The 26,231-nt window shown below is 36.1% G+C and overlaps 2 protein-coding genes across 2 annotated transcripts in view; both read right to left on the bottom strand.

The window, feature by feature from the left end:
• Positions 1-245: 245 nt before the first annotated feature.
• LUZP6 (leucine zipper protein 6) lies at positions 246-657 on the bottom strand. The gene is given in 2 exon segments (XM_006088388.2): positions 246-549; positions 643-657. Coding segments are annotated over 2 exon segments (228 nt in total). The 3' UTR covers positions 246-336.
• Positions 658-1,435: 778 nt separating this feature from the next.
• Positions 1,436-26,231, bottom strand: part of MTPN (myotrophin) — a 179,861-nt gene continuing 155,065 nt past the window's right edge. The window contains exons 2-4 of the mRNA XM_014455431.2: positions 18,511-18,624; positions 17,202-17,285; positions 1,436-3,008 (exon numbers count right to left, since the gene is read on the bottom strand). Coding sequence (XP_014310917.2) covers positions 2,922-3,008; positions 17,202-17,285; positions 18,511-18,624 — 285 coding nt within the window. The 3' untranslated portion in view covers positions 1,436-2,921. The remainder of the gene's footprint in view (positions 3,009-17,201; positions 17,286-18,510; positions 18,625-26,231) is intronic.

Below are 26,231 nucleotides of genomic sequence, written 5' to 3'. Positions count from 1 at the left end.
ATCAAAATGCACAAAGCATTAGTCTTCCTCTGTTACTGCTTAGAAAGATATGATTGTTTCTCCATTTACAAAATAGAATCAGGACAATTTAAATTCTTTAAATTTTGCATGCAAAAACACTGCAACTGCTTATGTAGGAGGGCACTCTCACCAGCTTCTATACACAATCGAGTATGCAATATTTCATGGAAGAAAACAGCAGCTTAATTGAAGTGTTAGGGGAAAAAAATCAAATACGCACATACTGATTTGAACTCCATTATTTGAGAAAAAGAATCAATGAATAAAGGGGCTACTTGCTTGCAGCTTCCACACACTGAACCACCTACCTCCCCTTCATGCCCCACTGGGTTTAGAAGGTGAGCTATGCATAGAAGAACTACTTGGTTTACTCAGGTGCTGTATTTGAACTGTAAGTCTATAGATACCAGTCTGAAGCTGCAAGGGAGAATTTGTTAGTATACTAATAGCATAGTAAACACTCGGGTGTTTTTATACACCTGTTTTTAATTGCTATAGTGCATACGAAATGACTGACTTAATACAAAACTACAGAACATGCAAGGTTTTTGCTGAGATGTTAAATATTACTTCAGTGGAGAAAAAAAAACGTACTTAACCTTTCACTAATGCATGTAGTACCAAAAAAGCAGACATGGTTTTAACTTCCTTTACTCAAATATGAACATTAAGTGTTGTGAATTTTTCTGCCAAGTGGTTCAGAAATACATTATAAATAACCTAGTTAAAAAAAAAAAGAAATTGTAAACCATCTTGGCCAGTCTAGTCTATGTTTACATGTTATTTTCTCAAGCAACTGCTTCATAATTATGGGGTTTACAAAAAGACTGGGAAAGAAGAAGGCGCAGTAGCCTCCACTGCATCACAGGGAACACAGGGCAAACTGTACAAAAAGTCACCTGGCTTCTACACCGGTGACTGTGGGAAGCAGACCAGGTTCAGGAATGATAGGACAGTGCACTCTCTGCAATAGCCAACTAGAACAAAACACGGAGGATGTAAAGGTAAAACTGTGTAGAGGGTAATCCAAGCCTTTTAGATCACATTATGTCAAGAGGTGAAAACAAAGATTTCAAAACACCTTGTTGATGGTTAAAGATTGATAGAGTGCCCTCCATCTCCAATGAGGATGGCTCCAGGTTTCAGTTCAGTGCGGTCATGAAGTACTGATACTGACTTTTACTGACTCTAACAGGCTGCATTAAGGCAGCAGAATTAGCCTTAAGTGAAAAAAGCCACAGGATAAAAAAGGGTTCATGGGGAAAAGTACACACGTGTACACACGTGTACACACACACACACACACACACACACACACACCAACCAATCAGCAACTGATCAATAAGACTTATTAGCCAGGCTGACGGTTCTTTGATAGTTTAACTTTGCTGTCGAATGCTACATTGCCTTAAAAAACCATCCATAACTCTTTATTATCCACAATCTGAATACTAGTCCCTAACCCCCCGTTTTTAAAAATTTGAGGTACATTTAGTTATTGCATGACATGGCTAAGGAAAAATCTTAATATTTTTAGAAAGCTTAAATGGGTGGCAGGTCAAAGGAATCTTAGTATTTTAAATGCACAACAGCAAAATTTAAGAGTATATGCTCTAATTAGTCATACTGCTCAAGAAATAAACATTTGAAAATGTGTCTAAACATTTTCTGCAGGTCATAATTATTTTAGGGCTGTATTTAAGGGCACAGAGTACATCTTGAAAGTGTCACACTTTATATGATGCATGATTTAGAAAAGAATAAAAAATATACTGTGCAGGTGGGCTGGCCTATGTTCAGCAGAAGTTTATCAACAGTTGGGGAACCTGGTAACAAGCATATTTTTGAAGAGATGGGGGTTAAATTTGTCCAAATAGTAAATCTCACCCCAGTGATAGCTTTGGTGCAATAAGTAATCAGCATTCAAGATGGGTCAAAGAGACATTCCAACAATGTTCCTTGTTCTCCACACATAACCGGGGCCAATCCATTCAAATAGCAAATGAAGAAAACTATAGGTACGAAGACAACTGTTCTCTCTTTGTATGATACTAACAGGCTTATGGCTATGATTCTAGTTTTACATCCCCTTTTACTACCAGCAAAGTTTAAAAGTGTTTCAATGTTATATAAGTATTTGAATCTAGAGGAGAAAAATTTATGCATACTGGAATGGTTTCTCCTATAGACTTCCAAAATTTAAGATTTTATAAATAAAACTAGTCAGTTTTACCTAAAGATACATGAAATCCATGTGAAAGGGGAGAGGAAATCCAAAGTTCAGGCATCTAGCAATTTAGGTGTGCCCCATCTCACCTTCACTGAGCTTTCGCGTAAAGGCGGAAAGTCACTGAGGCAAGATTTGGTCACCAACCACAGGCAGCGATCTTCACTACACCAGGAGATTCCCCAGAGTGCACCTTAAGGCAGAAGGCTAGAGCTAATTGCTTATCTCAGCACCCTAAGTTTACATCACAGCAGCCACTACTGCTCACACAGTTAGGGCTACCGATTATGTAGAGTTGGCCTTTGTATAATCAGACCCTCAACACAATCTAATTAATGAATTAGCTAGGGAGCTGAGAAGGTCAAATGTTACCGTATGTGTCTTTGCTCTCCCTTGGGTATAATCTGTGTATTTTTGGAAATGGAAAAGAGGCTGACTTGATCAGGAGGCTTTGTAAAAGCCTGATTGTAGTTTTTGCCTCTCCTCCAAAACATTGGTTTTTGTTTTTGTTTTTGTTTTCTGGTAGTCTGATTTGTTATGAATTTCTCTCTCCCCTCACCCCTCCTAAAGTATTTAGCTGAAGAAGCTGGCAGATAGAGAGTGACAGACAGACAGGCAGCAGTGTGAGGCCACAGGAGAGTCATTCTTCCAGAGCTGTCAGCCCATCCATCCATCACTGAAGTAGGGCTTTGATTGCCTGGTTGTCAGTGGCTTCAAAAGCAGTTAGTCCATCTGGGCCTTTCACAGTCTTATCAGCACCCTGGAAAAGAATGGGAAAAGCCTTTATCATTAAATGAGCCCACAACTGAGAGAAGAGAACGAGACTAGATTACTTGGCATCCGCTAGTGTTTATACCTAGAATTAAAAAATTCTCTTACTTAAATAGAGTTCATCCTATTGAAGAAAAAACCCTAAACACTTGGCAAAGTTATAGATTAAGTTATAAAAATGTCAGATTATTTTTCAGGCACTAGAAATTGTAAACTACACACACAACTTGCCAATAACATTGGCAACGACTGGCTTTTATTTATACTAGCATGTATTTGCCCAATTAATTAACCTTTAAAAATTAATACCCCTAGGTGTAGTGTAAAATCTCTTTTGCTAAAAAAGAAAGTATCATGGTGACAAAATTATCTTTCCCCTCTCTGCAACTTTTTGGAGAGTAGACCTAAGTGTTACGCACATTATTTCTAAAAATCTGGGGCTTACAAAACTTTTATTTTAGACAGAGTCCTAAAGAACACGTGTAATACTGATCGTTATTCTTATAAACACTTAGCAGTGAGTGGCTGGGACATGGCTAGGAAAGGGGCTCTGTGACGCACTCTGGGGATGAAATGCTCTCCAGCCTGCCTCAGTGCTCCTGGAGGCTGCTGTTCTGGATCATTTAGTTGCAACACGGTATTTTAGGTTTGAGAATGTGGACCTATACCTTTATGTCCACCCACTGTTTTAAATCTGTCTTCTTTACTAGGATAAAAGTTCCATGGGAGCAGGAACCGTGTCCCCAGTGCCTAGGAAAGTGCCTAGTGCATGGTAGCTGAATTTGCTCCCTGAGCCTCTTTAACTACCAGAGACAGCATTATTCCCCATGGAGGGTTCTCTTTGCTAGCTCCACCCAACCAGGATTCAGTCACCAATTAGTCTCTAGCATCTTTGCCAAATCTCATTATGTGTTCCTAAGGCCTAGCCTACGGAGCTGACTAAACTTGGCATAGGTGGTCCTTTAAAGACCAACTCTAGTCTAACTCAGCAGTCTCTTCTCCCATTAATCTTTCTATGCTTCAATCCTATGGAATTTCTCACCATTTCTGAACATACCATGTGCCACATCTTTATACATGCTGGTTCCCAAATGGAATGTCTTACCCCCTTTCCCTGGCAAATCTATTCAATCACTCAACAAATATTTACTGAATGTTTGATGTGTAGACATTGTAAGGGACTGGAGAATCAAAGAAAAACAAGACAATCTGCCAGCCTGGCTGGTGTGGGAGACAGACAAATCAACCAGTATGAATCAGTGGGATGAGAACAATAATGGCGTTATGCACCATGATGAATGGCCTGTAACGCAGAATGGGATGTGATAGAGGGTGTAACAAAGAAAGTCTTTCTGGATGAGGCAATGCCTGCCCTGAGTCTTGATGAGTAAGTACAATATGATTAGGTAAATCAGGAAGGAGATGACGACAGATTCTAGGAAGTGTGAAATTATTACAAAGTCCTCTTCAATATGATCTTAAAAGTCTCCATTTCCTCATTTTCTAACTTAACTGCTTTATGGAACACATGGAACTCATTGCTAAGTGGGAGAGAAACCTGTAAGAACTTCAATGTGGTAAATCCTCCAACATAGGTTAAATGACAATAATTGCGATCACTGTATTCAAAACAAATTCATTTTGATAGTTTTTATAATTAGCACTGTACTATAATTCTGCATTAACACAAAGTTAAATAGTACAGTGGACATATGTTGCTTTTTTAGCTTCCAGAGTTCATTTCCCTTCTTTTGGTAACTGCATCCTAATTTCATTTTGAGGAATCATTTGTCCCATTGTGTGGACTCCTGGGAACATTTTTTCATAGAACTAGATGAATAGTTTCCTTGTTGTGCAAAAACTTTTTAATTTGATGTAGTCCCATTTGATTATTTTTTCCTTGCCAAAGGAGACATATCCAACACATTATTACTAAGAGCAATGTTAAGAGTTTATTGCCTATGTTTTCTTCTATGGAGTTCTATGGTTTTGAGTCTTAAATTTAAGTCCTCAATTCACTTTTTTATTCTTGTATATGGCAAGAAAATGATCCAGTGTCATATTTTTGTGTCTGTCCAATTTTCCAACACCACTTAATGAAGAGACTGTCTTTATTCCATTCAATATCTTTGCCTTTGTCATAGATCCATTGACAATATAGGTGTGGGTTTTTTTCTGGGCTCTCTACCCTATTTCATTGATCTATGTGTTTGTTTTTATGCCAGCACCATGCTGTTTTAATTACTATAGCCTTGTACTAGTAGTAGTTTGCTATCAGGTAGTGTGATCCCTCCAACTTTGTTTTTTCTTCATTGCTTTGACTATTTGAGGTCTTTTGTGGTTCCATATACATTCTAGGATTATTTGTTTTAGCTATTTGAATGTCATTGGTATTTTGATGGGGATTGCATTGAATCTGTATATTGCTTTGGGTAGTATGGATATTTTAACGATTCAAGAGCATGGTATATGCTTCCATTTACTTGTATCCCCTTCAATTGCTTTCTTCAGTCCTACAGTTTTCTGAGTACAATTCTTTCAACTCCTTGGTAAAATTTATTCCTAGGTATTTTATTCTTTAATGCAATCGTAAGTGGGATTGCTTTCTTAGTTTCTCTTTCTGATAGTTTGTTATTGGTGTATAAAATGCAACCAATTTCTGAACATTAATTTTGTATTCTATTTTACTGAATTCATTTATTAGTTCTAATAGTTTTTTAAAAATTATTATTATTCCTCACCTGAGGATATTTTTCCCAATGATATTTAGAAAGAGTGGAAGGGAAGAATGAAGAAGGAGAGAGTTCTAACAGTTTTTATGTTTGGATTCTTTAGGGTTCTCTCTATATAGTATTATATAATCTGCAAATAATTGGTTTTTCTTCTCTTCCAATGTGAATGTATTTTCTTTTTCTTGTCTGTTTACTGTGGCTAGGACTTCCAATACCAAGTTGAATGTAAATAGTGAAAATGAACATCCTTATCTTGTTCCTGATAAGGAAAACACTTTAGCTTTTCACCATTAAGTATAATGTTAGCTGTGGGTTTTTCATGTATGTCCTTTATTATGTTGAAGTATATTCCTTCTATCCCCACTTTGCTGACAGGTTTTTATCATAAATCAATGCTGGATGTTGTCAAATGCTTTTTCTGTATCTATGGATATGATTTTCACCCTTCATTTGTTTATGTTATGTATCATGTTAATAGTTTTGTGGATATTGAACCAACCTTGAATAAATCCTACTTGATAATCCTATCTTTTTAATGTATTGAGGAATTCAGTTTGCTAATATTTTGTTGAGTATTTTTACATCTATGTTCATCAGGGATATTGGCCTATAATTTTCTTTTTGTGTAGTGTCTTTGTCTGGTTTTGGTATCAAGTTAAGGCTGGCCTTGTAACATAAGTTTGGAGTCTTCCCTCTTCAAATTTTTGTAGTAGTATGGGCAGAATAGGCGTTAAGTCTTCTTTGAATGTTTGGTAAAAGTCAAAGCCATATGACCTAGCACTTTGTTTGTTGGGAGTTTTTTAATAACGGACTCAATTTTGTTAGCAGTTACTGGTCTGTTCAGAATGTCTCTTCCTGATTTATATGTTTCTTCCTGGAAGTATGTATATTTCTGGGAATTTATCAATTTCTGTCATGTCTAATTCAGCGGTCGCCAACCTTTCGGATCTTGCGGACCACCAGTTGGCGACCGCTGGTCTAATTTATAGGCATATAATTGTAGTATTTCCTTATAATGCTTTGTATACCATGGTGTTGGTTGTCATGTCTTTCATTTCTGATTCTATTTGGGCATTCCTTTTTTCTTCTTAATAAATCTGGCTAAAGTTTTACCAATTTTGTTTATTTTCAAAGAACCAGGTTAGTTTCATTAATCTTTTCTATTTTTTTTTTTGCCTCTATTTTGTTTGTTCTGATTTTTATTATTTCCTTTCTTCTACTCACTTTGAGTGTTTTTTTTTTTTCCTAGTTCTGTAAGGTGTAAGGTTAAATAGTCTATTTTGTTGTTTCCTGAGGTAGGCCTACGTTACTAAATTTCCCTGTTAGAACTGCTTTCACTGTGTCCCACAGCTTTGGAGTCATTGTGTTTTCATTTTCATTTTTCTCAAGAACTGAAAACAGTTCTTCCTTGATCTCATTAACCCATTCATTGTTCAGTGACATGTTGTTTAGCCTCCACATCATTGTGTTTTTCAGTTTTCTTCTTGTAATTTAGTTTCATATCATTGTGATTGGAGAAGATGCTTGGTATGATTCCAATATTCTTAAACTGAGACTTGTTTTCTGGCCTAATGTGATTTATCCTGGGAAATGTTCCATGTGCACTCGAAAAGAATGTATATTCAGAGGCTTTTAGGTGAAATGTCCTAAAAATATCAATTAAGTCATTCTTATCTAATATGTCATTAACACCGCTGTTCCCTTGATTTTCTGTCTGGATGACCTATCCATTGATGTCAATGGGGTGGTAAAATCCCTTATTACTATAATACATATATTTCTCCTTTATGTCTTTCAATATTTATTTTATATATTTAGGTGCTCCTACACTGGGTGTGTAATGTTGAGAGTTGATCCTCTTTAGATTAACCCCTTTATCAATACGAAATGCCTGTCTCTTGTGATAGCCCTTGTTTTAAAGTCTATTTTGTCTTTAATACAAGTATTGCTTTCTCAGCTATTTTTCCTTTTCCATTTGCATGTTAAGTCCTTTTCTATCCCTTTACTTTCAGTCTGCATGTCTTTCAATCTGAAGTGGGTCTCTTGTAGGCAGCTCATGAACTTTCATTAAAAAATCAATTTCCATTAAAGATAATTATTGATAGGTTATGTACTTTATTGCCATTTAATTGTTTTCTGATTGTGTAGTTTTGTGTTCCCTATTTTCGTGTATGTTGATGACTTTCTAGTGTAGTATTTGGACTCCTTTCTCTTTATTCTTATAAATTTCTTATAGGTTTTTGGTTTGTGGTTACCATGCACTTCATATTTATCAAACTATGTTTTTAGCAGTCTATTTTAACTTGATGGCCGCTTAGTTCAAACACATTTTTACTTACCCGCTCCATATATTTTTGTCATTATTTACTTTTTTTGTGTTTGTGTGTATTTCTTAATTTACTGTTGTAATTATGTAATTTTCTGACTTTTGCCTTTTAACCTTTGTACTGTAGTTGGTTGAGCCACTGATTTTTACTATTTGCCTTTGTCAGTGAAAGTATTTTTATTTCTGTATTTTCTTATTCATATTTTTAATCTTTTTTATTTAAATAAGTCCCTTTAGCATTTCTTGTAATGCTAGTTTAGTGTGATTAATTTCTTTACATTTCTTGTCTAAGATACTGTAACTCTCTGTTGACTTTAAATGATAAATAGCCTTGCTGGGTAATCTTGGTTGTAGGTCTTTGCTTTACATTATTTTGAATGTTTCATGCCAATCTCTCCTGGCCTAAATGTTTCTATTGCAAAATCACCTGATAGTATTATGGGAGCTCCCTTGTATGTAACTAAACACTTTTCTTTTGTTCCTTTAAAATTATCTGTCTTTAATTAATGTGTATTGGTACGGGCCTTTTTGGGTTCCTCTTATTTAGAATTCTCTGCACTTGAATTCCCTCTAATGTAGTCTTCATTTCAGTTATTGTATTCTTCACTTATACGTGGTTTTTTATCTTTGTTGAAATTCTGAGTTCATGTATTCTTCCCCTGAGTTCATTGAGCATCCTTATAATCAGTGTTTGGAACTTTGTATCTGGTAGATTGCTTGTCTCCATTTTGTTCTTTTTTGAAGTCTTGTTCTGTATTTTCATTTGGGACATGTTTGTCTCCTCATTTGGCCTGACTCCCTGTGTTGTTTCTATGTATTAGGTAGATATGCTTATTCTACTCATCTTAGCAGATGTCCTATGAGGCCCAGTGGCACAGTCTCCCTGTTCACTCGAGGCAGTTGCTTCAGGGCATCCCTTATGTGGGTGTGTGCACTTTTCTGATGTAGTTGAGCCTTGATTTCTGTTGGCACATCAGTGAGTGGGATTGACTCTCAGGCTGACTGGCTGTGAGGGCTGTTGGTGACTACAGCAGACAAGCTGTTGTCTGGGGGCTAATCCCATGGCGCGGGAGGCTTTACTGGGGTTCTGGTGCCAGCCAAATCTGCCTTTCATGTGAGTGGATGTGGAGGTGGCTGGGTGGTGTCGTCTAAAGCCAGCTACTGGGTGTGTTGTTTCTAGAGCCTCTTAGGAAGAGCTCTGGTGCAGGTCAAGATCAACTGTTGTTTGTGTCCAGCTTAGGGTGACCAGTAGGAGCTACAAAGTAATCTGAAGAAGGCTGCTGCTTGTGCTTGGAGGTCCTTGTGAAAGGCTATGCTGTACTGAGGTGCCAGGCTTGAGACCCTTTGGTGGGCCCCATGATATGAGATGAGTCAATTCAGTTTTCCTCCATATATCTCTGGTGCTTTTTGAACTGCTACCCTTGCAAGCTTAGGGTAAATTTGTGAGCCACCAAATCTTTGCATGGGTCCCTCAAGAGGAAAAATACTTGGGACTCTAGTAGCCCTACATATCACTGTGATATGCAATCCCTGCTGGTTTTCACATCCAGATGTCATGGGGCTCCTCTTCCCAGCACTGGTGCCCCAGGCTAGAGCTGGGGTCCCTGCTCCTCAGGGGGGACCTCTGCAACCCAGATACACATCCAATTCTTAATCCCCACACGAAGGGTGTGGCACCTGCTTGTTCTGTCTCCACCCCTCCTACCAGTATCTACATGGCTTCTTCCTTACATCCCTCATTATAGGGTTTCTGTTTAGCTAGTCTTCAGGTGGTTCTCAATGATAGACATTCTAAAATTTAGTTGTAATTTTGATGTGGTCATGGGAGGAGGTGAGTACAGAGTTTACCTACTCTTCCATCTTGACCCGAACAGTATTACATTTGATTCTCAATTCAAACAGCAAAATCCGCACCAATGCCACTTTGAGGATTTGATAATGCTGGTGGTATTTGAGAGGGGTATTCATGTATTATCATTAAATGGCTGTATGAAGTTTTTTAATGTAGCACAGATAAAATATTGAACAAAACATGAATGCTATCAGATAAGGTTTTTTTTCTACATTTTCTTAACAGACTTTTAGTATTTTTTACTCTATAGCAGGGATTGGGAATGCCTGGCCTGCAGGTCTTATAAGGCCTGCAAAATTATTTGGCCTGGCCCTGCCAAGGCATTAGGAGTTAATTAAATGTTTGACTAAATAGAGCAGGTTAATTTTGAAGTTGATAATTTTGTATGGCCCATGAGTGATCTTATAAATATCCAAATGGCCCCGGGCAGAAAAGAGGTTCCCCACCCTTGCTCTATAGCAATTGTATATAAGATGTAAACATTTTGACTTATTGTAAAAGAAAGGCACTGAGTAAACTTTTGTTCTGTACACAAGCAGGAACAGTTAACTAAGAGTGGTCTGAACTAGCTATGAGTCAATAAAATAAATGTTCAATAATCAGTGGTCAACTGTGGAGAACAGTATGGACTGTCCTCAAAAAACTAAAAATGGAACTACCATTTGACCCAGTGATCCCACTTCCAGGACTATATCCCAAGAAACTAGAAACACCAATCAGAAAGGATATATGTACCCCTATGTTCATAGCAGCACAATTTACAATAGCTAAGATTTGGAAACAGCCTAAGTGCCCATCAGCAGATGAGTGGATTAAAAAACTGTGGTACAGCCCTAATCGGTTTGGCTCAATGGATAGAGCGTCGGCCTGCGGAATGAAAGGTCCCAGGTTCGATTCCGGTCAAGGGCATGTACCTTGGTTGCAGGCACATCCCCAGTAGGGGGTTTGCAGGAAGCAGCTGATCGATGTTTCTCTCTCATCGATGTTTCTAACTCTCTATCCCTCTCCCTTCCTCTCTGTAAAAAATCAATAAAAAATATATTTAAAAAAAAATAGAAAACATAAAAGATGTTTCTAAAAAAAACCAAAAACAAAACAAAAAACAAACAACAAGAACAAAAACAAACTGTGGTACATCTACACAATGGACTACTACGCTGCTGTAAAAAGGAGGGATCTCCTACCATTTGCAACAGCATGGATGGAGCTGGAAAGCATTATGCTAAGCGAAATAAGTCAGTCAGAGAAAGATAAATATCACATGATCTCACTCATTTGTAGAATATAATGAACAACATAAACTGATGAACAAAAACAGATCCAGAGACAGAAGCACCGATCAGATGCTCAAAGCTCAGAGGGAAGGTAGGAGAGGGTGGGGGTAAGGGGGAGAGATCAACCAAAGGACACAGACACCAGGAGGGTGAGGGGGCAATGGGGGATAAGGACACATATGTAACACCTTAATCAATAAAGGAAAAAATTTAAAAAACTAATCAGTGGTTATATATATATATATATATACACACACATACACACACACATATATATATACACACACACACACACACATATAGTTGTTGTAAGGTTACAGTAGAGACTTTCTAAGAAGAAAAATTCTTTGACAAAGTGTGAAACGGAAAGAATGGAAAACAAAAAAGCAAAGTTTTCCTTTGGACTTTCCTGTTGTATATAACAAATGACAATTTATAATAATTTTAATATGCTGTCATTTTTTAAAAATTTAAGACTATAACAAATTATAATGTTTTAAATCGAAAATTTCAATTCATGAGATTTTCTTTTTCCTTTCTATTTAAAACAGCGGTTCTCAACCTGGGGGTCGAATGACCCTTTCACAGGGGTCGCCTAAGACCATCGGAAAACACGTATATAATTACATATTGTTTTTGTGATTAATCACTATGCTTTAATTATGTTCAATTTGTAACAATGAAAATACATCCTGCATATCAGATATTTACATTACGATTCATAACAGTAGCAAAATTACAGTTATGAAGTAGCAACGAAAATAATTTTATGGTTAGGGGTCACCACAACATGAGGAACTGTATTAAAGGGTCGCGGCATTAGGAAAGTTGAGAACCACTGATTTAAAAGAATTCTTGTTCTTTCTTATATAGAGAGTGGTATGTACTTTATAAAGGATGGAATATAAACACACTAAACATAGCTTATCTGTCTAAATTCTAAATTGTAGCATGTAGCAAACTTAACATCTTTAAAACAGTGATAACAGAAGTAAACATTTAAATATTTCTCCTTTCCCCACAATATGCTGCAATGAATTATTTAGAAATGGTTTTCCCCCTTAGGGAACAAGGATACTTGACTTCTTAAAATCCTTTATTACCCATTATATAAATTACAAGGCATTACATAATTTATAAGGAATTTTAGTATTATAGAAATTTTGATATATATTAATACTACAGGAAATGCCTAACATGGTAATATATTAAATGCTACAGGGACTACTATTATTTCTCTTAGGAATGATCTCTTTAACCATGGAAACTAGATTATGATATCAAATGATATATGTAGCTGTGAAAAATAAAATGAATTTTGGACTTATAAAAGTCCACTGGCTAATATCATAGTTAAAGAGTAGCATTTTATGATTAACTTTCTTTGAAATAATGTAATCATGCAAACCTTCTATTACTCAGGTATCTGAGGTTTTAACCAAGACCAGTTCAATAATTAACAATGAAAATTCCATATCTTGTTTGACTACATTAATTGATAATAAAAATTTTCAACAAATATGCACTAGCATAGTCTAGTAAAAGCATCCAGAACGATACACATTTTTACCACTGAGGGTTAAAGTTGTGAAATGCAAAGTAACTGTGAGCTAGAAGAGGGGTCAGCAAGCTATGGCCCAGATGTTTGTTTTTGTAAGTAAAGTTTTACTGGAATGCAGCCAAGCCCATTCATTTCTGTATTGTCTATGGCAGCTTTAGAGCTACAGTGGCAAAATTATGACAGAAACCATATGGTTGCAAGATTGAGCCTAACGCTCTAAAAAAAAGTCTGCAACTTCTGAACTACAGAGTATTTTATACCGCCTTTTAAGTTTTCCTTTTACTGCAAAAACTTCCCAGTTAAGATTTTCTAGGGTGGAAAAAAGGAAGCTTATTGAGCTTATAATTCAAAATGACATGTTCTTACACTCTACTTACAAGCTGCTTGGCCTTTTTACTGACTGCTATGCTGTTCCGTTGTCACTTCTCTGTCTGTTTCATACTCCAACTTGGGTTTCTTCCTCCTCTGCTACTGCTAACTTTCCCAGGATGCTTCTTGAGCCTGTATTTTTACTTGTTTCATCTGTCTCCTTTCCCTTTTCTCTTCTCACTAGTTTTATTAATGTGTTTCACGTACTCTGGATTTGGTGAAAGTACCAGGAACTTTGATCATCCTGCTTCCATCTTATACATTATTTAACAATTCTGTAATTTTAGCTTATTTAAAAAAACTTTAGTGTTTTGCATTTTGATATTTGTTTAGACTTAATTTGCCTATGATCCTTCTTGCGTCTCACCTTTCCCTCTGGGTTTATTTTGTTTCTGCCTGAAGTGCAACTAGCTCCTTCACTTGTTTGTTGGTCAGGGGCACTAACCACTATTGGATTTGGAGCAGCCTTGGATCAGATTCTACCTTTTGTAATAAATATCCTCTTGCTCATGTTAGGAAATGCTTTCTATAACCCTATCCCGCCTGCTTTCTGTTTCTCAAGGATTCATTATAATTTCTTATCTAGAACCCCTTCTTATGGTTCAAACCAAATATTGATTCATTCATTTTAAAAACATCTTTTCTGTGGTTGGGAGGGAAAGGATACACTGGCATGTGCTCACACCTTGAAGTGGAAGTCCCACATATGTTGTTCTCTACATTACTAGCTCACCAATTAAAAATCAGCCCAAATTACACATGTTCAACTTCTCATAACTGTTTCTGACAGTAATTAACCTCCCTGAGAAAAATAGTTTCCTTATCCATAAAATGGAGATGAATATACCTATGTATTTGGATTGATAAAAATTAAAGGAGATTATATACACGAAGTGCTTAAAAAATATTACATAGATGTTAGTTTCTTCTTTTGCTATATGGATAATCAAGAATTAAAAGTTTTACATTCTTGTGTCATAAATTCCATTTTCCGCTGCATTAAATTTTAAAAATAGCCCAGTAAATATTACATAGTTTAATTTCAAATATTCTACCAATCTTCTTTTTGTTTTTGTGATTTCTCTCCCCGCCCCCCACTAGTTGTAATCATACTGAGTTCTTAAATTTCTGTTTATTGTTTTGGCTTTTTTTCCCCCTATGCTACTCACATACCACCTGAATAATATACTAAGAATATCAGTGAATCTGGTAAACTTCTTAAACTAAATACTTTTTAAATGAATTTATAATACACAAGTATTCTATTTTTGATAAAAAGAATAAACTAGATTTTATAATATAAACATTGATTTTAATGTTGACACTGAAACAGCTTCATTTTAGCAACTATGGATTTTTTAGAGTACAATCAATTTTTAAAAAAAATATATTGGTTAACAAAACTATAGGGAATCCATTAAAGAAGCTTATGCAATAATAAAATGAAAGTAATAAATTTTGAAAAAGCAGAACTAAGTTTTATTAGGCTGCTTTTATAAAGGTTAAAAAATGTCATCTAAAACAAAAAACAGCTCTACAAGATTAAACTTGATCTATCAATAGAGCCATCTTTGAATGTCCCTGACTTAGCTACAAAAATCAAGGATCAAACACACGCTAAAGAACAAAATTGCCGGCACCAAGTAAAAGAAAAAAATATAAGCTAGTTAAAAGTCAGACACCTCAACTTACTACCAATAATTTAGCAACGGAGTACATATTTATAGTGATCCTTCTGGGATAACATATTGCCTTCATACAAATCAAGCTTTCCTTTTAACAATGACTTAGAACATATTTTGGCAATAAGGGATAGAGAACAATGAATGGTTTGGGTCCTCTCTAGCATAAGAATAATTACGTCTTATTTTGTTTGGCCCACAGGAAGGAGAGGCATATCAGAAATAGTTTGAGCATGTTTAGAGGCATCTCATTTAGTAAATGACCAGAGCCTAAGGACCTAAGCTAAAAATGATCCCACGGAGGTTTTTATTTTCAGACAATTTCACCCTTGACAGGGTAGAAAAACATCATGGAAAGAGGTAATTTCTTTTTGTTTTTATTCTGACTTATGAATTTATTTATTTTTAACTGAGATAAAAGACATGTAACAACTATATTAGTTTAATTTTATATTTGTACATATTGTGAAATGATTATGAGAGTAAGTTTAGTTACTTCACATCCATTACTTCTCATCTTTACAAATTTTGTGTGTGATGGCAACTTTTAAGATTTACCCTCTTAGCAACTAAAACTTTCAAATATACAACAGTCTTGTTAACTGTTTCTTTTACTATACACTTAGCAGGTAAGTTGAGGCCAGGGTAATAAAGCCCATTTTGAGGAAGTGAGCTTACAGGTAAAAAAAAAAGAAATCAGATCCTGGTCTCATGGCTTAAGCACAGGGTCAGGCAGTGCCTCAACTGTAGAATTATATGCATCAACAAGATCTCCTTAAGCCTATCTGAGCTGGGGTTAGTAACTTGCAATACAAAGAGTCCTAACTAATATAATATATGGGAAATTATATAAATCTTTCATAAATTGTACATCAATATTTGTAGCCTGTGACAACGGTAAGCAAAAATAATCCCCTAGGGATGAAATTATCTAGGAGTTTACAAAGGTACTTTTTAATCTTTTCATGAATATGGGGGAAGGAATAGACAGTAAGGAGAAAGACAGTGACTGGAAATCTTTGTGAGCATATCCTACCACAGATACTGAATCTATTAGTGGCAAGAAATATTATTTCCATTTGGCTTTAAGAGAATTAGTATGTGTGTAGTAGCTAAAAATTACTGTTGATATTTACCAAAATTCCCCCAAAACTCATAAAACAACCACTACACATTTAAACAAATCCAGTAACTGTGTTTAACATGAAGCTATGGGTAAAAACCCTGAGTTTTCAAGGACCTGAATTAACTAATTTCAGAATCTTTAAAAGTTCTCAAAGTATTACGAGACAAATGTGCTACCTTCTTTCCCAATTTTACTGAAGCATAAAATCCTCTTCAGTCTTAGTTATAATAAAAGCTTATTTATTAAACACGAATGTACCGGGTATGGTGACAAAATGCTTTTACTCATTTGATTTCTATTTCTTTCAGCAGGGCTTTATTTTAAAATACCAAATGAAATGTTATAAATAACACTTTCTAGAGTATAGCCATAAAATAAGCTTGCGATTAATACTGGTGCCTTATTTTATTAAGATTTGTCTCCCAATATTTGCAGGTCCTAATACAGCTAAATGGTTGCAACTGGTGCATTAATTCCTGAGGCTGGGTTTGGAGCTCCATCTAAGAATTTATAATAACAAAGACAAAACACTGGAAAACTCCAGATTTACCATGATCTAAGTAACATCAAGAAACCAGATGACTTGGAGAGCATCTAATTCATAACAGTAGCAAAATTACAGTTATGAAGTAGCAACAAAAATAATTTTATGGTTGGGGGTCACCACAACATGAAGAACTGTATTAAAGGGTCGCGGCATTAGGAAGGTTGAGAACCACTGCTTTAGAGCAAACTGCCTCTAATACTCTTCCCAGTATGTATTCTTCTCAGTACGTACTACAGAAAAAGAAGTTTACAAATTTTAAACCAGAGCCACTCAAGGTGTGATCTGTAAACAGTTACTAGTCCACAACATTTAACTTTTTTTCCCCCAGCAAACTATTTGATTTTAGAGAGAGACATCGATTTTCTGTTCTACTTGTTCATGCATTCATTGATTGATTCTTATATGTCCCAACTTTGGCACATCGGGATGATGCTTTAACAGAGCTACCATGCCAGAGCTGGTCACAGCAACTATTCAACAACTATTCTTGATTATGGAGACTGTGTTGTTTTATATTGTAGCCCAAGGTTCTTACCTATTACCAACTAGTAACAGTTTGTGGACCAGTTATTTTGGGCTATAAAATTCTAGACCTCAATTTTAGATATTACTAGTTTTCTGTCCCTGAGGCCAAACAAATAAATTAACCAAATACTTAGCTGAAACAGTCACGCAGAAGTGGAAAGGCAATAAAAAGTAACAATTGACCTCACCTTCGACAGAAGCAATTTCACACAGGAAACGTGACCTTCATAGACAGCAGACAGAAGGGGAGTAATATGATGTTTATCTGGAGCCTGTGAAATATTAAATAAAGAGATAAAACCACCTTATCCATTTTTCATTTCTTCTTTCTAGATGGAATTAGGAAACACTTGTGAATATTTTAAAGTCAATGTTTACCTATTTGCCTTTCTATCCAAAATCACTGTATAGGTACACATTTCTAGCCTCTGGAGAGCTGCCCTCTAGAGCAGCAGTTGCCAACCGGTAGTCCGAGAACCACTGGTGATCCGTGAGGTCCGAAAGTTTGGCGACCGCTGCTCTAGAGGCCCAAGCAAGGTTTCTCTTTGGGAGTCTGCAAAGTGAAGTGGAGGGAGCAGGGGCTTTGACCCCAGCTCAAACCTTGGCTCTGCCACTTACTGTGTGACTAGGTATAATCTCTCTGAGCCTTACTCCCCACTAATATAGAAATGCCATTGAGGTGAAGGGAAGAACATAGCCAATGAAAAGATTGCCACAGCTCAGCCAAGTGACTTAGTGTCCCCTGAAATGTGAGAAGTTCATCTCACTTGCTGTCACAGTTACTTAAACATTTTTCTAAAACTCTGAAATGCAGAAGCCACAGAAGGAAAGAGTCGGGAGATGGCTGCTTCTGTCTGACCACTTGTTTACTGACCTCTGTCAAAAAATGCACTATACAGTGGGGCCTTGACTTACGAGTGTCCTGACTAATGAGTTTTTCGAGATACGAGCCGTCTTGGCCGATTTTTTGCTTTGAGTTGCGAGCTAAAATTCGGGTTACGAGCCAGCTTCAGATACCCCACCGCTAGTTGGCGAAGCGAATGTCACAGTGAACGCCACAACATCAGCCCAGCATCACGTGTCTCACTCGTTCACTTTTTGATTTGACATACGAGTAATTTGAGTTACGAGCTCGGTCACGGAACGAATTAAACTCGTAAGTCAAGGCCCCACTGTATTTACCATGACTGCAGGGTCCTATGGTCCACTGGCAGATAGCATTTGCTACCTACAGGTGGTGCAACTCTCAAGTTGCATTAGAACTTGAAGGCAGCAGCCAAAGGGAAACATCCGGATCCTCAGCTTGAAAGTCGTTTTCTTTGCTTATTGTTTAAAATCCAAACTATACATTTCTAAGTTACAGAAATTATGATATAATTTCAGACTGTATTATTTAAAATGAGGTTTCCACAAGAACTATTTTATACATCTACATAAAATAATTACCCAAAGCATACAACAAGAATTTTTTCTAGAATGACAATGTTCCTCACATACATTAATATCTGCTCCTTTCAGCAGCAGAAACTCCAGGATTTCAAGCTGCCCACAATCTGCCGCATAATGAAGAGGCTTCCTTCCACCTTCTAGAGTCCGGTTGACATCTTCTCCCTTTAAAAGAAGCCAAAGGAAACAGTATTTATGTGGACGGTAGATTGAAGGAGGGAAGGTGCTTGATATTTTTACTTTCATAAAGCTCTAAGAATTTCATGAAATATTTGCATTTCTTGCAAAGTGAAGTAACCAAAAACTTGAAATTCTGCACAGTTTGATAGTAATTCAAACCATGATTAGTCAAGCTAAAAACAAGCAATAATGCTAAATGTAATGAATATACAGTGCTCCATTTCTAAGAAATTCAATCAGCATAACGTCAAGAGGTGGCCACATGAAACTGATGAGTTCAAATACTGACTTTTTTACACATATCACATGACATGTATTTTAATTCTTCAAAGAAAAAGCATCACTACTTTGATGGCATCGGCCATTATCACAAGGTAATCAGTATTAGCTATTAAGAATTCATTTCATTCACTCATTCAACATTTACTCAAGTCCTACTGTATGGTAAGCACTGTACACAGGAGACAATGGTGAGCGAAATCAGACGTGGCTTCTGATTGCACAGAGCTTACCATCTAGTGTAATCACGTTTAAATGTATTTCAAAATATAACTGCTATGAAGGAAAGGAACTCAGTGCTACATGAATACTTTTCAGAAGGAATATGACGATCTTGGTGATGGACAGGAGGTAGGTAGTATCAGAAGATGAAGTTAAGGCCTCAAAAATAGTTTTCATTCATTGAGGATTAACAGAGATTCTAACAATAATAAATATAATTACCTTCTCTGCCAGCTCCTACAGGTTTGGCACTGTGCTACATGCATTATCTCTAATTTTTAAATAATTCTAAAAGGAGAAAATCTCCACTTAACGTATGAAAAGTCTAAAGCTGAAAGAGGTTAAATAACTTTTTAATGTGGCTCAGTTAGTAATAGTGATCTAAACCCCAAAAACTACCACATTGCCTCCAATTCAGTATTCGCCCTCCTCCCCTTTTAAAAATATGTTTTTACTGATTTTAGAGAGAGGAAGGGAGGAGAGAAACATCGATCAGCTGCTTCCTCCACATCCCCTACTGGGAATTGAGCCCAAAACCTGGGCATAGGCCCTGACAGGGCACCGAACTGGTGACCTCCTGGTGCATCGGACAATGCTCCACCAACTGGGCCATACTGGCTGGGCCTCTTTTTATCTTAAGGAAAATTCAGACTTTACAGAGTAGCAAAATGTCTGAAAGAATTTATTTTCTTAACTACAGTATTATTCATCTAGTTTGGTTTAGTCAACTCATCAAGCCATATCCTCAACTGAGATATTCAGAACTCATTTTATAGTTATTATGAGCTTTTCTTTCAAACATACTCTATATGGACACAGTCTATTACATGCTTAAGATCACTGGAGACTGGATTACTCCCAGTTAACTCCAACTCTACCACTTAGTTGTGGGACCTCAAACTATTTTCTAAATCTGTTTCCTTATCTGTAAAATGGGAATGAAAATACTTATATCTCACAGGGTTTTAGTGCATCATTAAAGGAGATAATTCATGCAAAGTATGTAACACAGTACCTGACACAGGGTAAAACGTAAAAGATTAACTGCTTTCTGTGGGTCCCTGATGTTGACTTATACTGGTTTTAAAAGACTATCCAAACTTGTTTCTACCTCACAGGGGAAATATAAACAAAGAAATTATTCAATGTAATAATACTTTATATTTAGAAACAAATTTAAATAGTAACAGCAATTTGATGTACCACCTTAGTCTTTATTCACAACTGCAGAAATGTGAGACTCTAAAGCTAGATGTTGCTTAAATGATTCACAGACAGAAGTAGTTTAATTTTCATTATTTTTCATTATTAACACTTCCTTTCCATTACTGATATTAGCTGGATAGGTCTTTTCAGTGAATCAAAGCGAAGAAATGCAGTTCTTGCAGTGTGCAATCTATAGGATAACTTTGTGAAAATCTGACAGATTCCTTCCCTACTTAGTACAAGCATGCAAAATGCATACAAAAAGGAGCTGTTGTGTTTAAACTTTATCCTTTATCCCTGCAGACACTGACTTTATAATTCTTATTTTAGCAGACAAAAAAAAATGACTGCTTTAAGTTACTGACTGAAAAGAAAAGATCCTCTTCAGCAGGGCCTTAGCAAAAGCAGTACTTATGGAAAAATCTATAGTATTAAATGCCTGTATTGGAAAAGGAGAAAGGTCTCAAATAAATGATCTTTGTACATTTCACTTTCAGAAAGTAGGGGGGAAAGGTATATGGAAATCTCTGCAGCTTCTGCTCCATATTGCTGTGAACCAAAAATGCTCTAAAAGATAGTCTATTTAAAAACAACTGAATCCAAAGTAAGCAGAAGGAACGAATAAAAATCAGAGCAGGAACCAATGAAATGGAAAACAGAAATAAAAGCTAATTCTTAGAGATCAAGACACTTGATAAATCTCTAGCCAGAATGAGTGGTGGGCCACAATGCAATATACAGATCATGTATCACGGAAATGTACACTTGAAACCTGTATGAACCTGTTAACCAATTGTCGGCCCAGTAAGTTTAATTTTAAAATAATTAATAAAAAAAAAAAGTGAAGATGCAAAGAAACTTCCAAGCCCCAGATGGACAAGAAAAAAAGGATAATAACAATTCTACACATTATTCCAGAAAATGGGAAGCATCCAACTCATTCCATGAGATTAGCATCACTTGGATTCCAAAATAGGACAGAGATGTTATAAGAAAAGGCCACCACAGGCTAATATCTTTCATGAACACAAATTCTGAATAAAATTTTAGCAAACAATCCAAAACTATATAAAAAGGATAATATGCCATGACCAACTCAGATTTATCCCAGGAATACAGGTTGGTTAAATATATGAAAAGTCAACCAATATAATCCACCATTTGAACAAAGTAAAAAGAACCAAAACAACCCATATGATCATCTCAGTAGACGAAAAGGCATCTGACAAAATCCAACATCTATTGCTGCTAGAAACTCAGCAAAGAAGTAAAAGAGGGAAATTTCCTTGGCCTAATAAGGGTTTTCTACATAAAAACTACAACTAACATTATACTTAACTGGTAAAGAATCGAATGTTTTTCCTCTAAAAATCAGGAACAAGTTACCACTTTAGTCAATGTTGTACTGGAGATTCTAGCCAGTGCAATTAGGCAAGAAAAAAGGGGGGGGGGGGCATCCGTTTTGAAAAGGAAGTAAAACTGTCTATGCAAATGACATGATCGTCTATGCAGAAAATCCAAAGGAATCTACCAAAAAGCTACTAGAATAAGTAATTTTGGTAATGTTGTAGAACAAAAGATTAATATACAAAATCAATTGCATTTTATACTAGCAACGAATAATTGCAAATCCAAGCTAAAAACAGTATTTATAACCTCATTCAAAAATATAAGACAATTTAATAAATCTAACAAAAATGTGAAATACCTATACACTGAAAACTACTAAACATTGTTGAGAAAAATTAGAGAGGATCTAAATAAACAGAGAAACGTACCATGTTTGTGGGTTAGAAGTCTCAATATTGTGAAGATGTCAATTCTCCTCAAATTGATGTGTAGATTCAATGCAATACCAATCAAAGCCCTAGCAGGTATTTTTTAAGACATTAACAAACTGACCCTACATTTCATATGGAAACAAAAACAATGGAGAATAGCCAAAACAACTTTGAAAACAAAACAAAAAACAAGTTGGAGGGCCAACACAAACTGATCTCAAAAATTATTAAAAACTGCAGTAATCAAGAAAGTGTGGCATTGGCATAAAATTATAAACTATTCAAACTAATTTATAGTGACAGAAAGCAGATCTGAGAGGGACTATGAAAGGGTACCCTCAAGTGATGGATATGTTGTTCATTCTCTTTTTTTTATTTTATTGATTTTTTACAGAGAGGAAGGGAGAGGGATAGAGAGTTAGGAACATCGATGAGAGAGAAACATCAACCAGCTGCCTCCTGCACATCCCCCACTGAGGATGTGCCCGCAACCAAGGTACATGCCCTTGACTGGAATCGAACCCAGGACCCTTCAGTCCACAGGCCGATGCTCTATCCACTGAGCCAAACCGGTCAGGGCTGTTGTTCATTCTCTTGATAGTGGTGATGGTTCACAGGTGTGTACATGTCAAAACTTAAACTGTATACTTTAAATATCTGCAGTTTGTTGTATTTCAATTATACTTCAATAACAAATTTCTGTGGCTCTATTCTTACACCAAGGTTGTGGGTTTGATCCCAAGTCAGGGCACATATAGGAAACTACTAATGAATGTACAACTAAGTGGAAGAACAAAACAGATGTCTTTCTCTCTCTCAAATGAAAGTACTTTGATGGCTATTCATTTCTCCCAAAGGATCAAGTTTAAACAACATAGTTTAGGACATATGGAATGATCTAGCCCATGATGACCTTTCCAAATCTCACAGCATTTCTACCCCCTAAGGGCCTAACCTTTATTTAGCTAGCTCCTACTAATTCTTCAGAATCAAGCTTCTCCTAGAAATAAAACTTCTCCTAGAAAGTCATCTCTAATCACCTCAACTTTGAGAAATGTGATCCTCACAGATAAGTACTTTGTACTTTCCTGTGTCATAGCACATAGCATTCTACTCAAACTGCCTGCATCTGTATTCTCTATGGACATGGGTCAGGAACCATGCCTCCATTATTTACTTTTGCATCTCCAGTGTCTAGTATAGTTTGTGACATATAGTAAACATTTATGTAATAGAAGCTTTTTGACTGAGCAAATGGTGAAGTTGCTCAAACAATAGACTTGGAGGTCACACATGAGATCTTCCATTTCAACCTAACACTGCTATCTAGTAATAGCAGTAGTAACTTGAGATCAATGATGTTTACCAATGTAGAGAGCATGCATGACAATTTCAGGTTTTCAGCAGTAACTTCAGTGGTGGTGGTGAAACAGAAAAGGAAGATAATGCTCTATCTAGTTCCTTTCTCCTTACCCTCCATCCATATTCTAGGCATTAGGGACATTACCAAAGGAAGTTAGACACCTATTCTGTAATTTTGATTCTAATTTCATGAGACATTACCAGCTAGACAAAAATCTCATATTAATTTTGTCTCCCAGATTCTGGGGCTAGGGAAGAACAATTCCAACAGGTTCCTTAGCATTACATGACAATCGAACCATGTTTTCCTTTGTATCTTGCTCTTCCACTTTCCATGGAGATTTAAATCTCTTCCGTTATTTATAAACTGTCAACTTCTCTATCTCCTCACTTTCTTTCTCAGCAGATAACCTCATATCCTTCTTTTCACAGAACACTGCTTCAGACAAGAATTCCCCCATAACTTCTCTATACCAACCTGTCTAGCTAAAGCCAATCTCTCACCTACATGTTTTAGATATTATGCTTTCTTGTTTTCTTAGAAAGCTTATTCCTTTGTTTATCCCATGTCATCAGTGCTTTCAACCTTTCCTGCTGTACTGGCTCATCAGCATGTACTTTTCACAACTCTTCCACTAAAAAAGCAAACAGCAATAAGACCTGACATCCACTTTTTAGTGACTATTTTCTTTCCTATCCATTCATGGCTAAACTTTCCAAAAAAGCACTGTCTATATTTGCTATCTCCAATTTCTCACCTTCCATTCTAATCTGACTTCTACTCTGAACACCATTTTTGCTGATGTCAATGATCTCCATGTTGTGACTGATAATGTTGACTACTCTTTCCTTTTTTTTTTTTTAAATACAGTTTATTGATTTTTTACAGAGAAGAAGGGAGAGGGATAGAGAGTTAGAAACATCGATGAGAGAGAAACATCGATTCCGCTGCCTCCTGCACACTCCCTACTGGGGATGTGCCCGCAACCAAGGTACATGCCCTTGACCAGAATCGAACCTGGGATCTTTCAGTCCGCAGGCCAATGCTCTATCCACTGAGCCAAACTAGTTAGGGCATACTCTTTCCTTTTTCAAACACTCTTTCTTTTTTGGATTCAGTGACACCACATTTTCCCACTTTTCCTCCTACTCTCTGCCTGGGGCTTCACTGTTTCCTCTCCTGACTCATCCACTTCTATCAGATATTTAAAACAAATTTTTAGAATCTTAGTGATGATTTCAGATTGTCATCATATATAATTCAAACAGTTGATAAATTTGGTTATACAATTTTGTAATAATATCTACTTAGAAGTATCTTGATTATATAATTTTTTGGAATAATATTTCCTTAGGGATAAAGTTTATACATGTTTTTAAAGACATTATGCAGTAACAGCATATGCCATGGAATTTGGCAGCAATAACATTCTTACTATGATGTGTGTGAAAATAACCAGGCAGATCATAAATAATTGCACATAATTTCTATTTGCCATATACAGTTGGGGTAAAGCAGGCTGGCAAACCTAATTTGTCATCACATCCAGGCCTATTCTAGCTTTACCTTTCCCTTTTAGCAAGAATAATTTATCCAGTTTCATTTTACTCTCCTTCCTTTCATAGCACCATGAAGCCTATTGATTGCTGAATATACAACATAGATTTTTATTATATTAAAACTGTATTTTTACAATTGAAGTTATTATTTTCTCTAAATATGGTATATTCCATATGTGTAGTATATATGTAATACTGCAGATAAGAAAATATTACTTCATATTTTCTGGTGAGTTTAAATTAAATACACTCTATCCAGAACCACTGTGGTGACCATGTTCCTTCCTCGTGCCTCTCAAGGTTTAGATTATGGTGGGACGGAGAAAGTCTATGTGAAATTCTAAATCAAATGGAATCCAAGAAGATTACTACTCTATATTCTAACAACTCAAGATGAGTCTTTCCGGTTCTAACTGGAATTTTAGAATTAAAAAAAGAAAAAGGAGTGATAATGCATTACCAGTTTACATCAATAAGTTGGTGAGTTCTACACTGGGAAGAGAATCTAACTATTATACTATGATTTATTCCAATGTCAAAGCATGGCATTTTAGGTCTGAACACTGGACAAGTTTTTCAACTTTTCGAAAATTAAATGACATTACTGGCATTTGAGAAAGCTAGTTATATTTCATTTCTTAAGTACTACTGTTTAGAATAACAGAAAGCCTCAGTTATAGCAATAAATTCTCTTATTTGACTAACAATTTACTGGTGTAACTGTCTAGTTCTATCTTTAATATCAATAAATCAACTAGTATGTACCGAGAAACCAGGTTCCTAGTTTTGTATTAGGCATGCTAAGGCTACAAAAAAAGAGGAATTGCAGGTCTCTATCCACAAAAACTTTGTTTTTCACTAATTAATTGGTTTCACAAAATAAGTATTAATTCCTATATATCTCACCCACCCACAAAATATAAAATAGCCTGCCCTGCTAACTCTCTACCCAGTACTTCTCAAACATTTTCATTAAAGTACTCCAAATAACAGAGGAAAAATACATGCTTCCCTGAATCTGAGAGCAAAATCTTAAATAGCCAAATTAAAAATTCATAGAAATATTTCTGCATGAATAAGCACATATCATATGTACACGTATGTGTTATTTAATATAAAAGCCACAACCCTAAATCCATAGCTATTGATCCCCCTCTTTCCCACCCATGGATGCTTTAGGAA

Source organism: Myotis lucifugus, unplaced genomic scaffold, assembly GCF_000147115.1.
Source record: "Myotis lucifugus unplaced genomic scaffold, Myoluc2.0 scaffold_46, whole genome shotgun sequence".
Classification (NCBI taxonomy): domain Eukaryota; kingdom Metazoa; phylum Chordata; class Mammalia; order Chiroptera; family Vespertilionidae; genus Myotis; species Myotis lucifugus.
The sequence above is the reverse complement of the archived record's forward strand: the minus strand, read 5'-3'. Positions and strand labels throughout refer to the sequence as shown.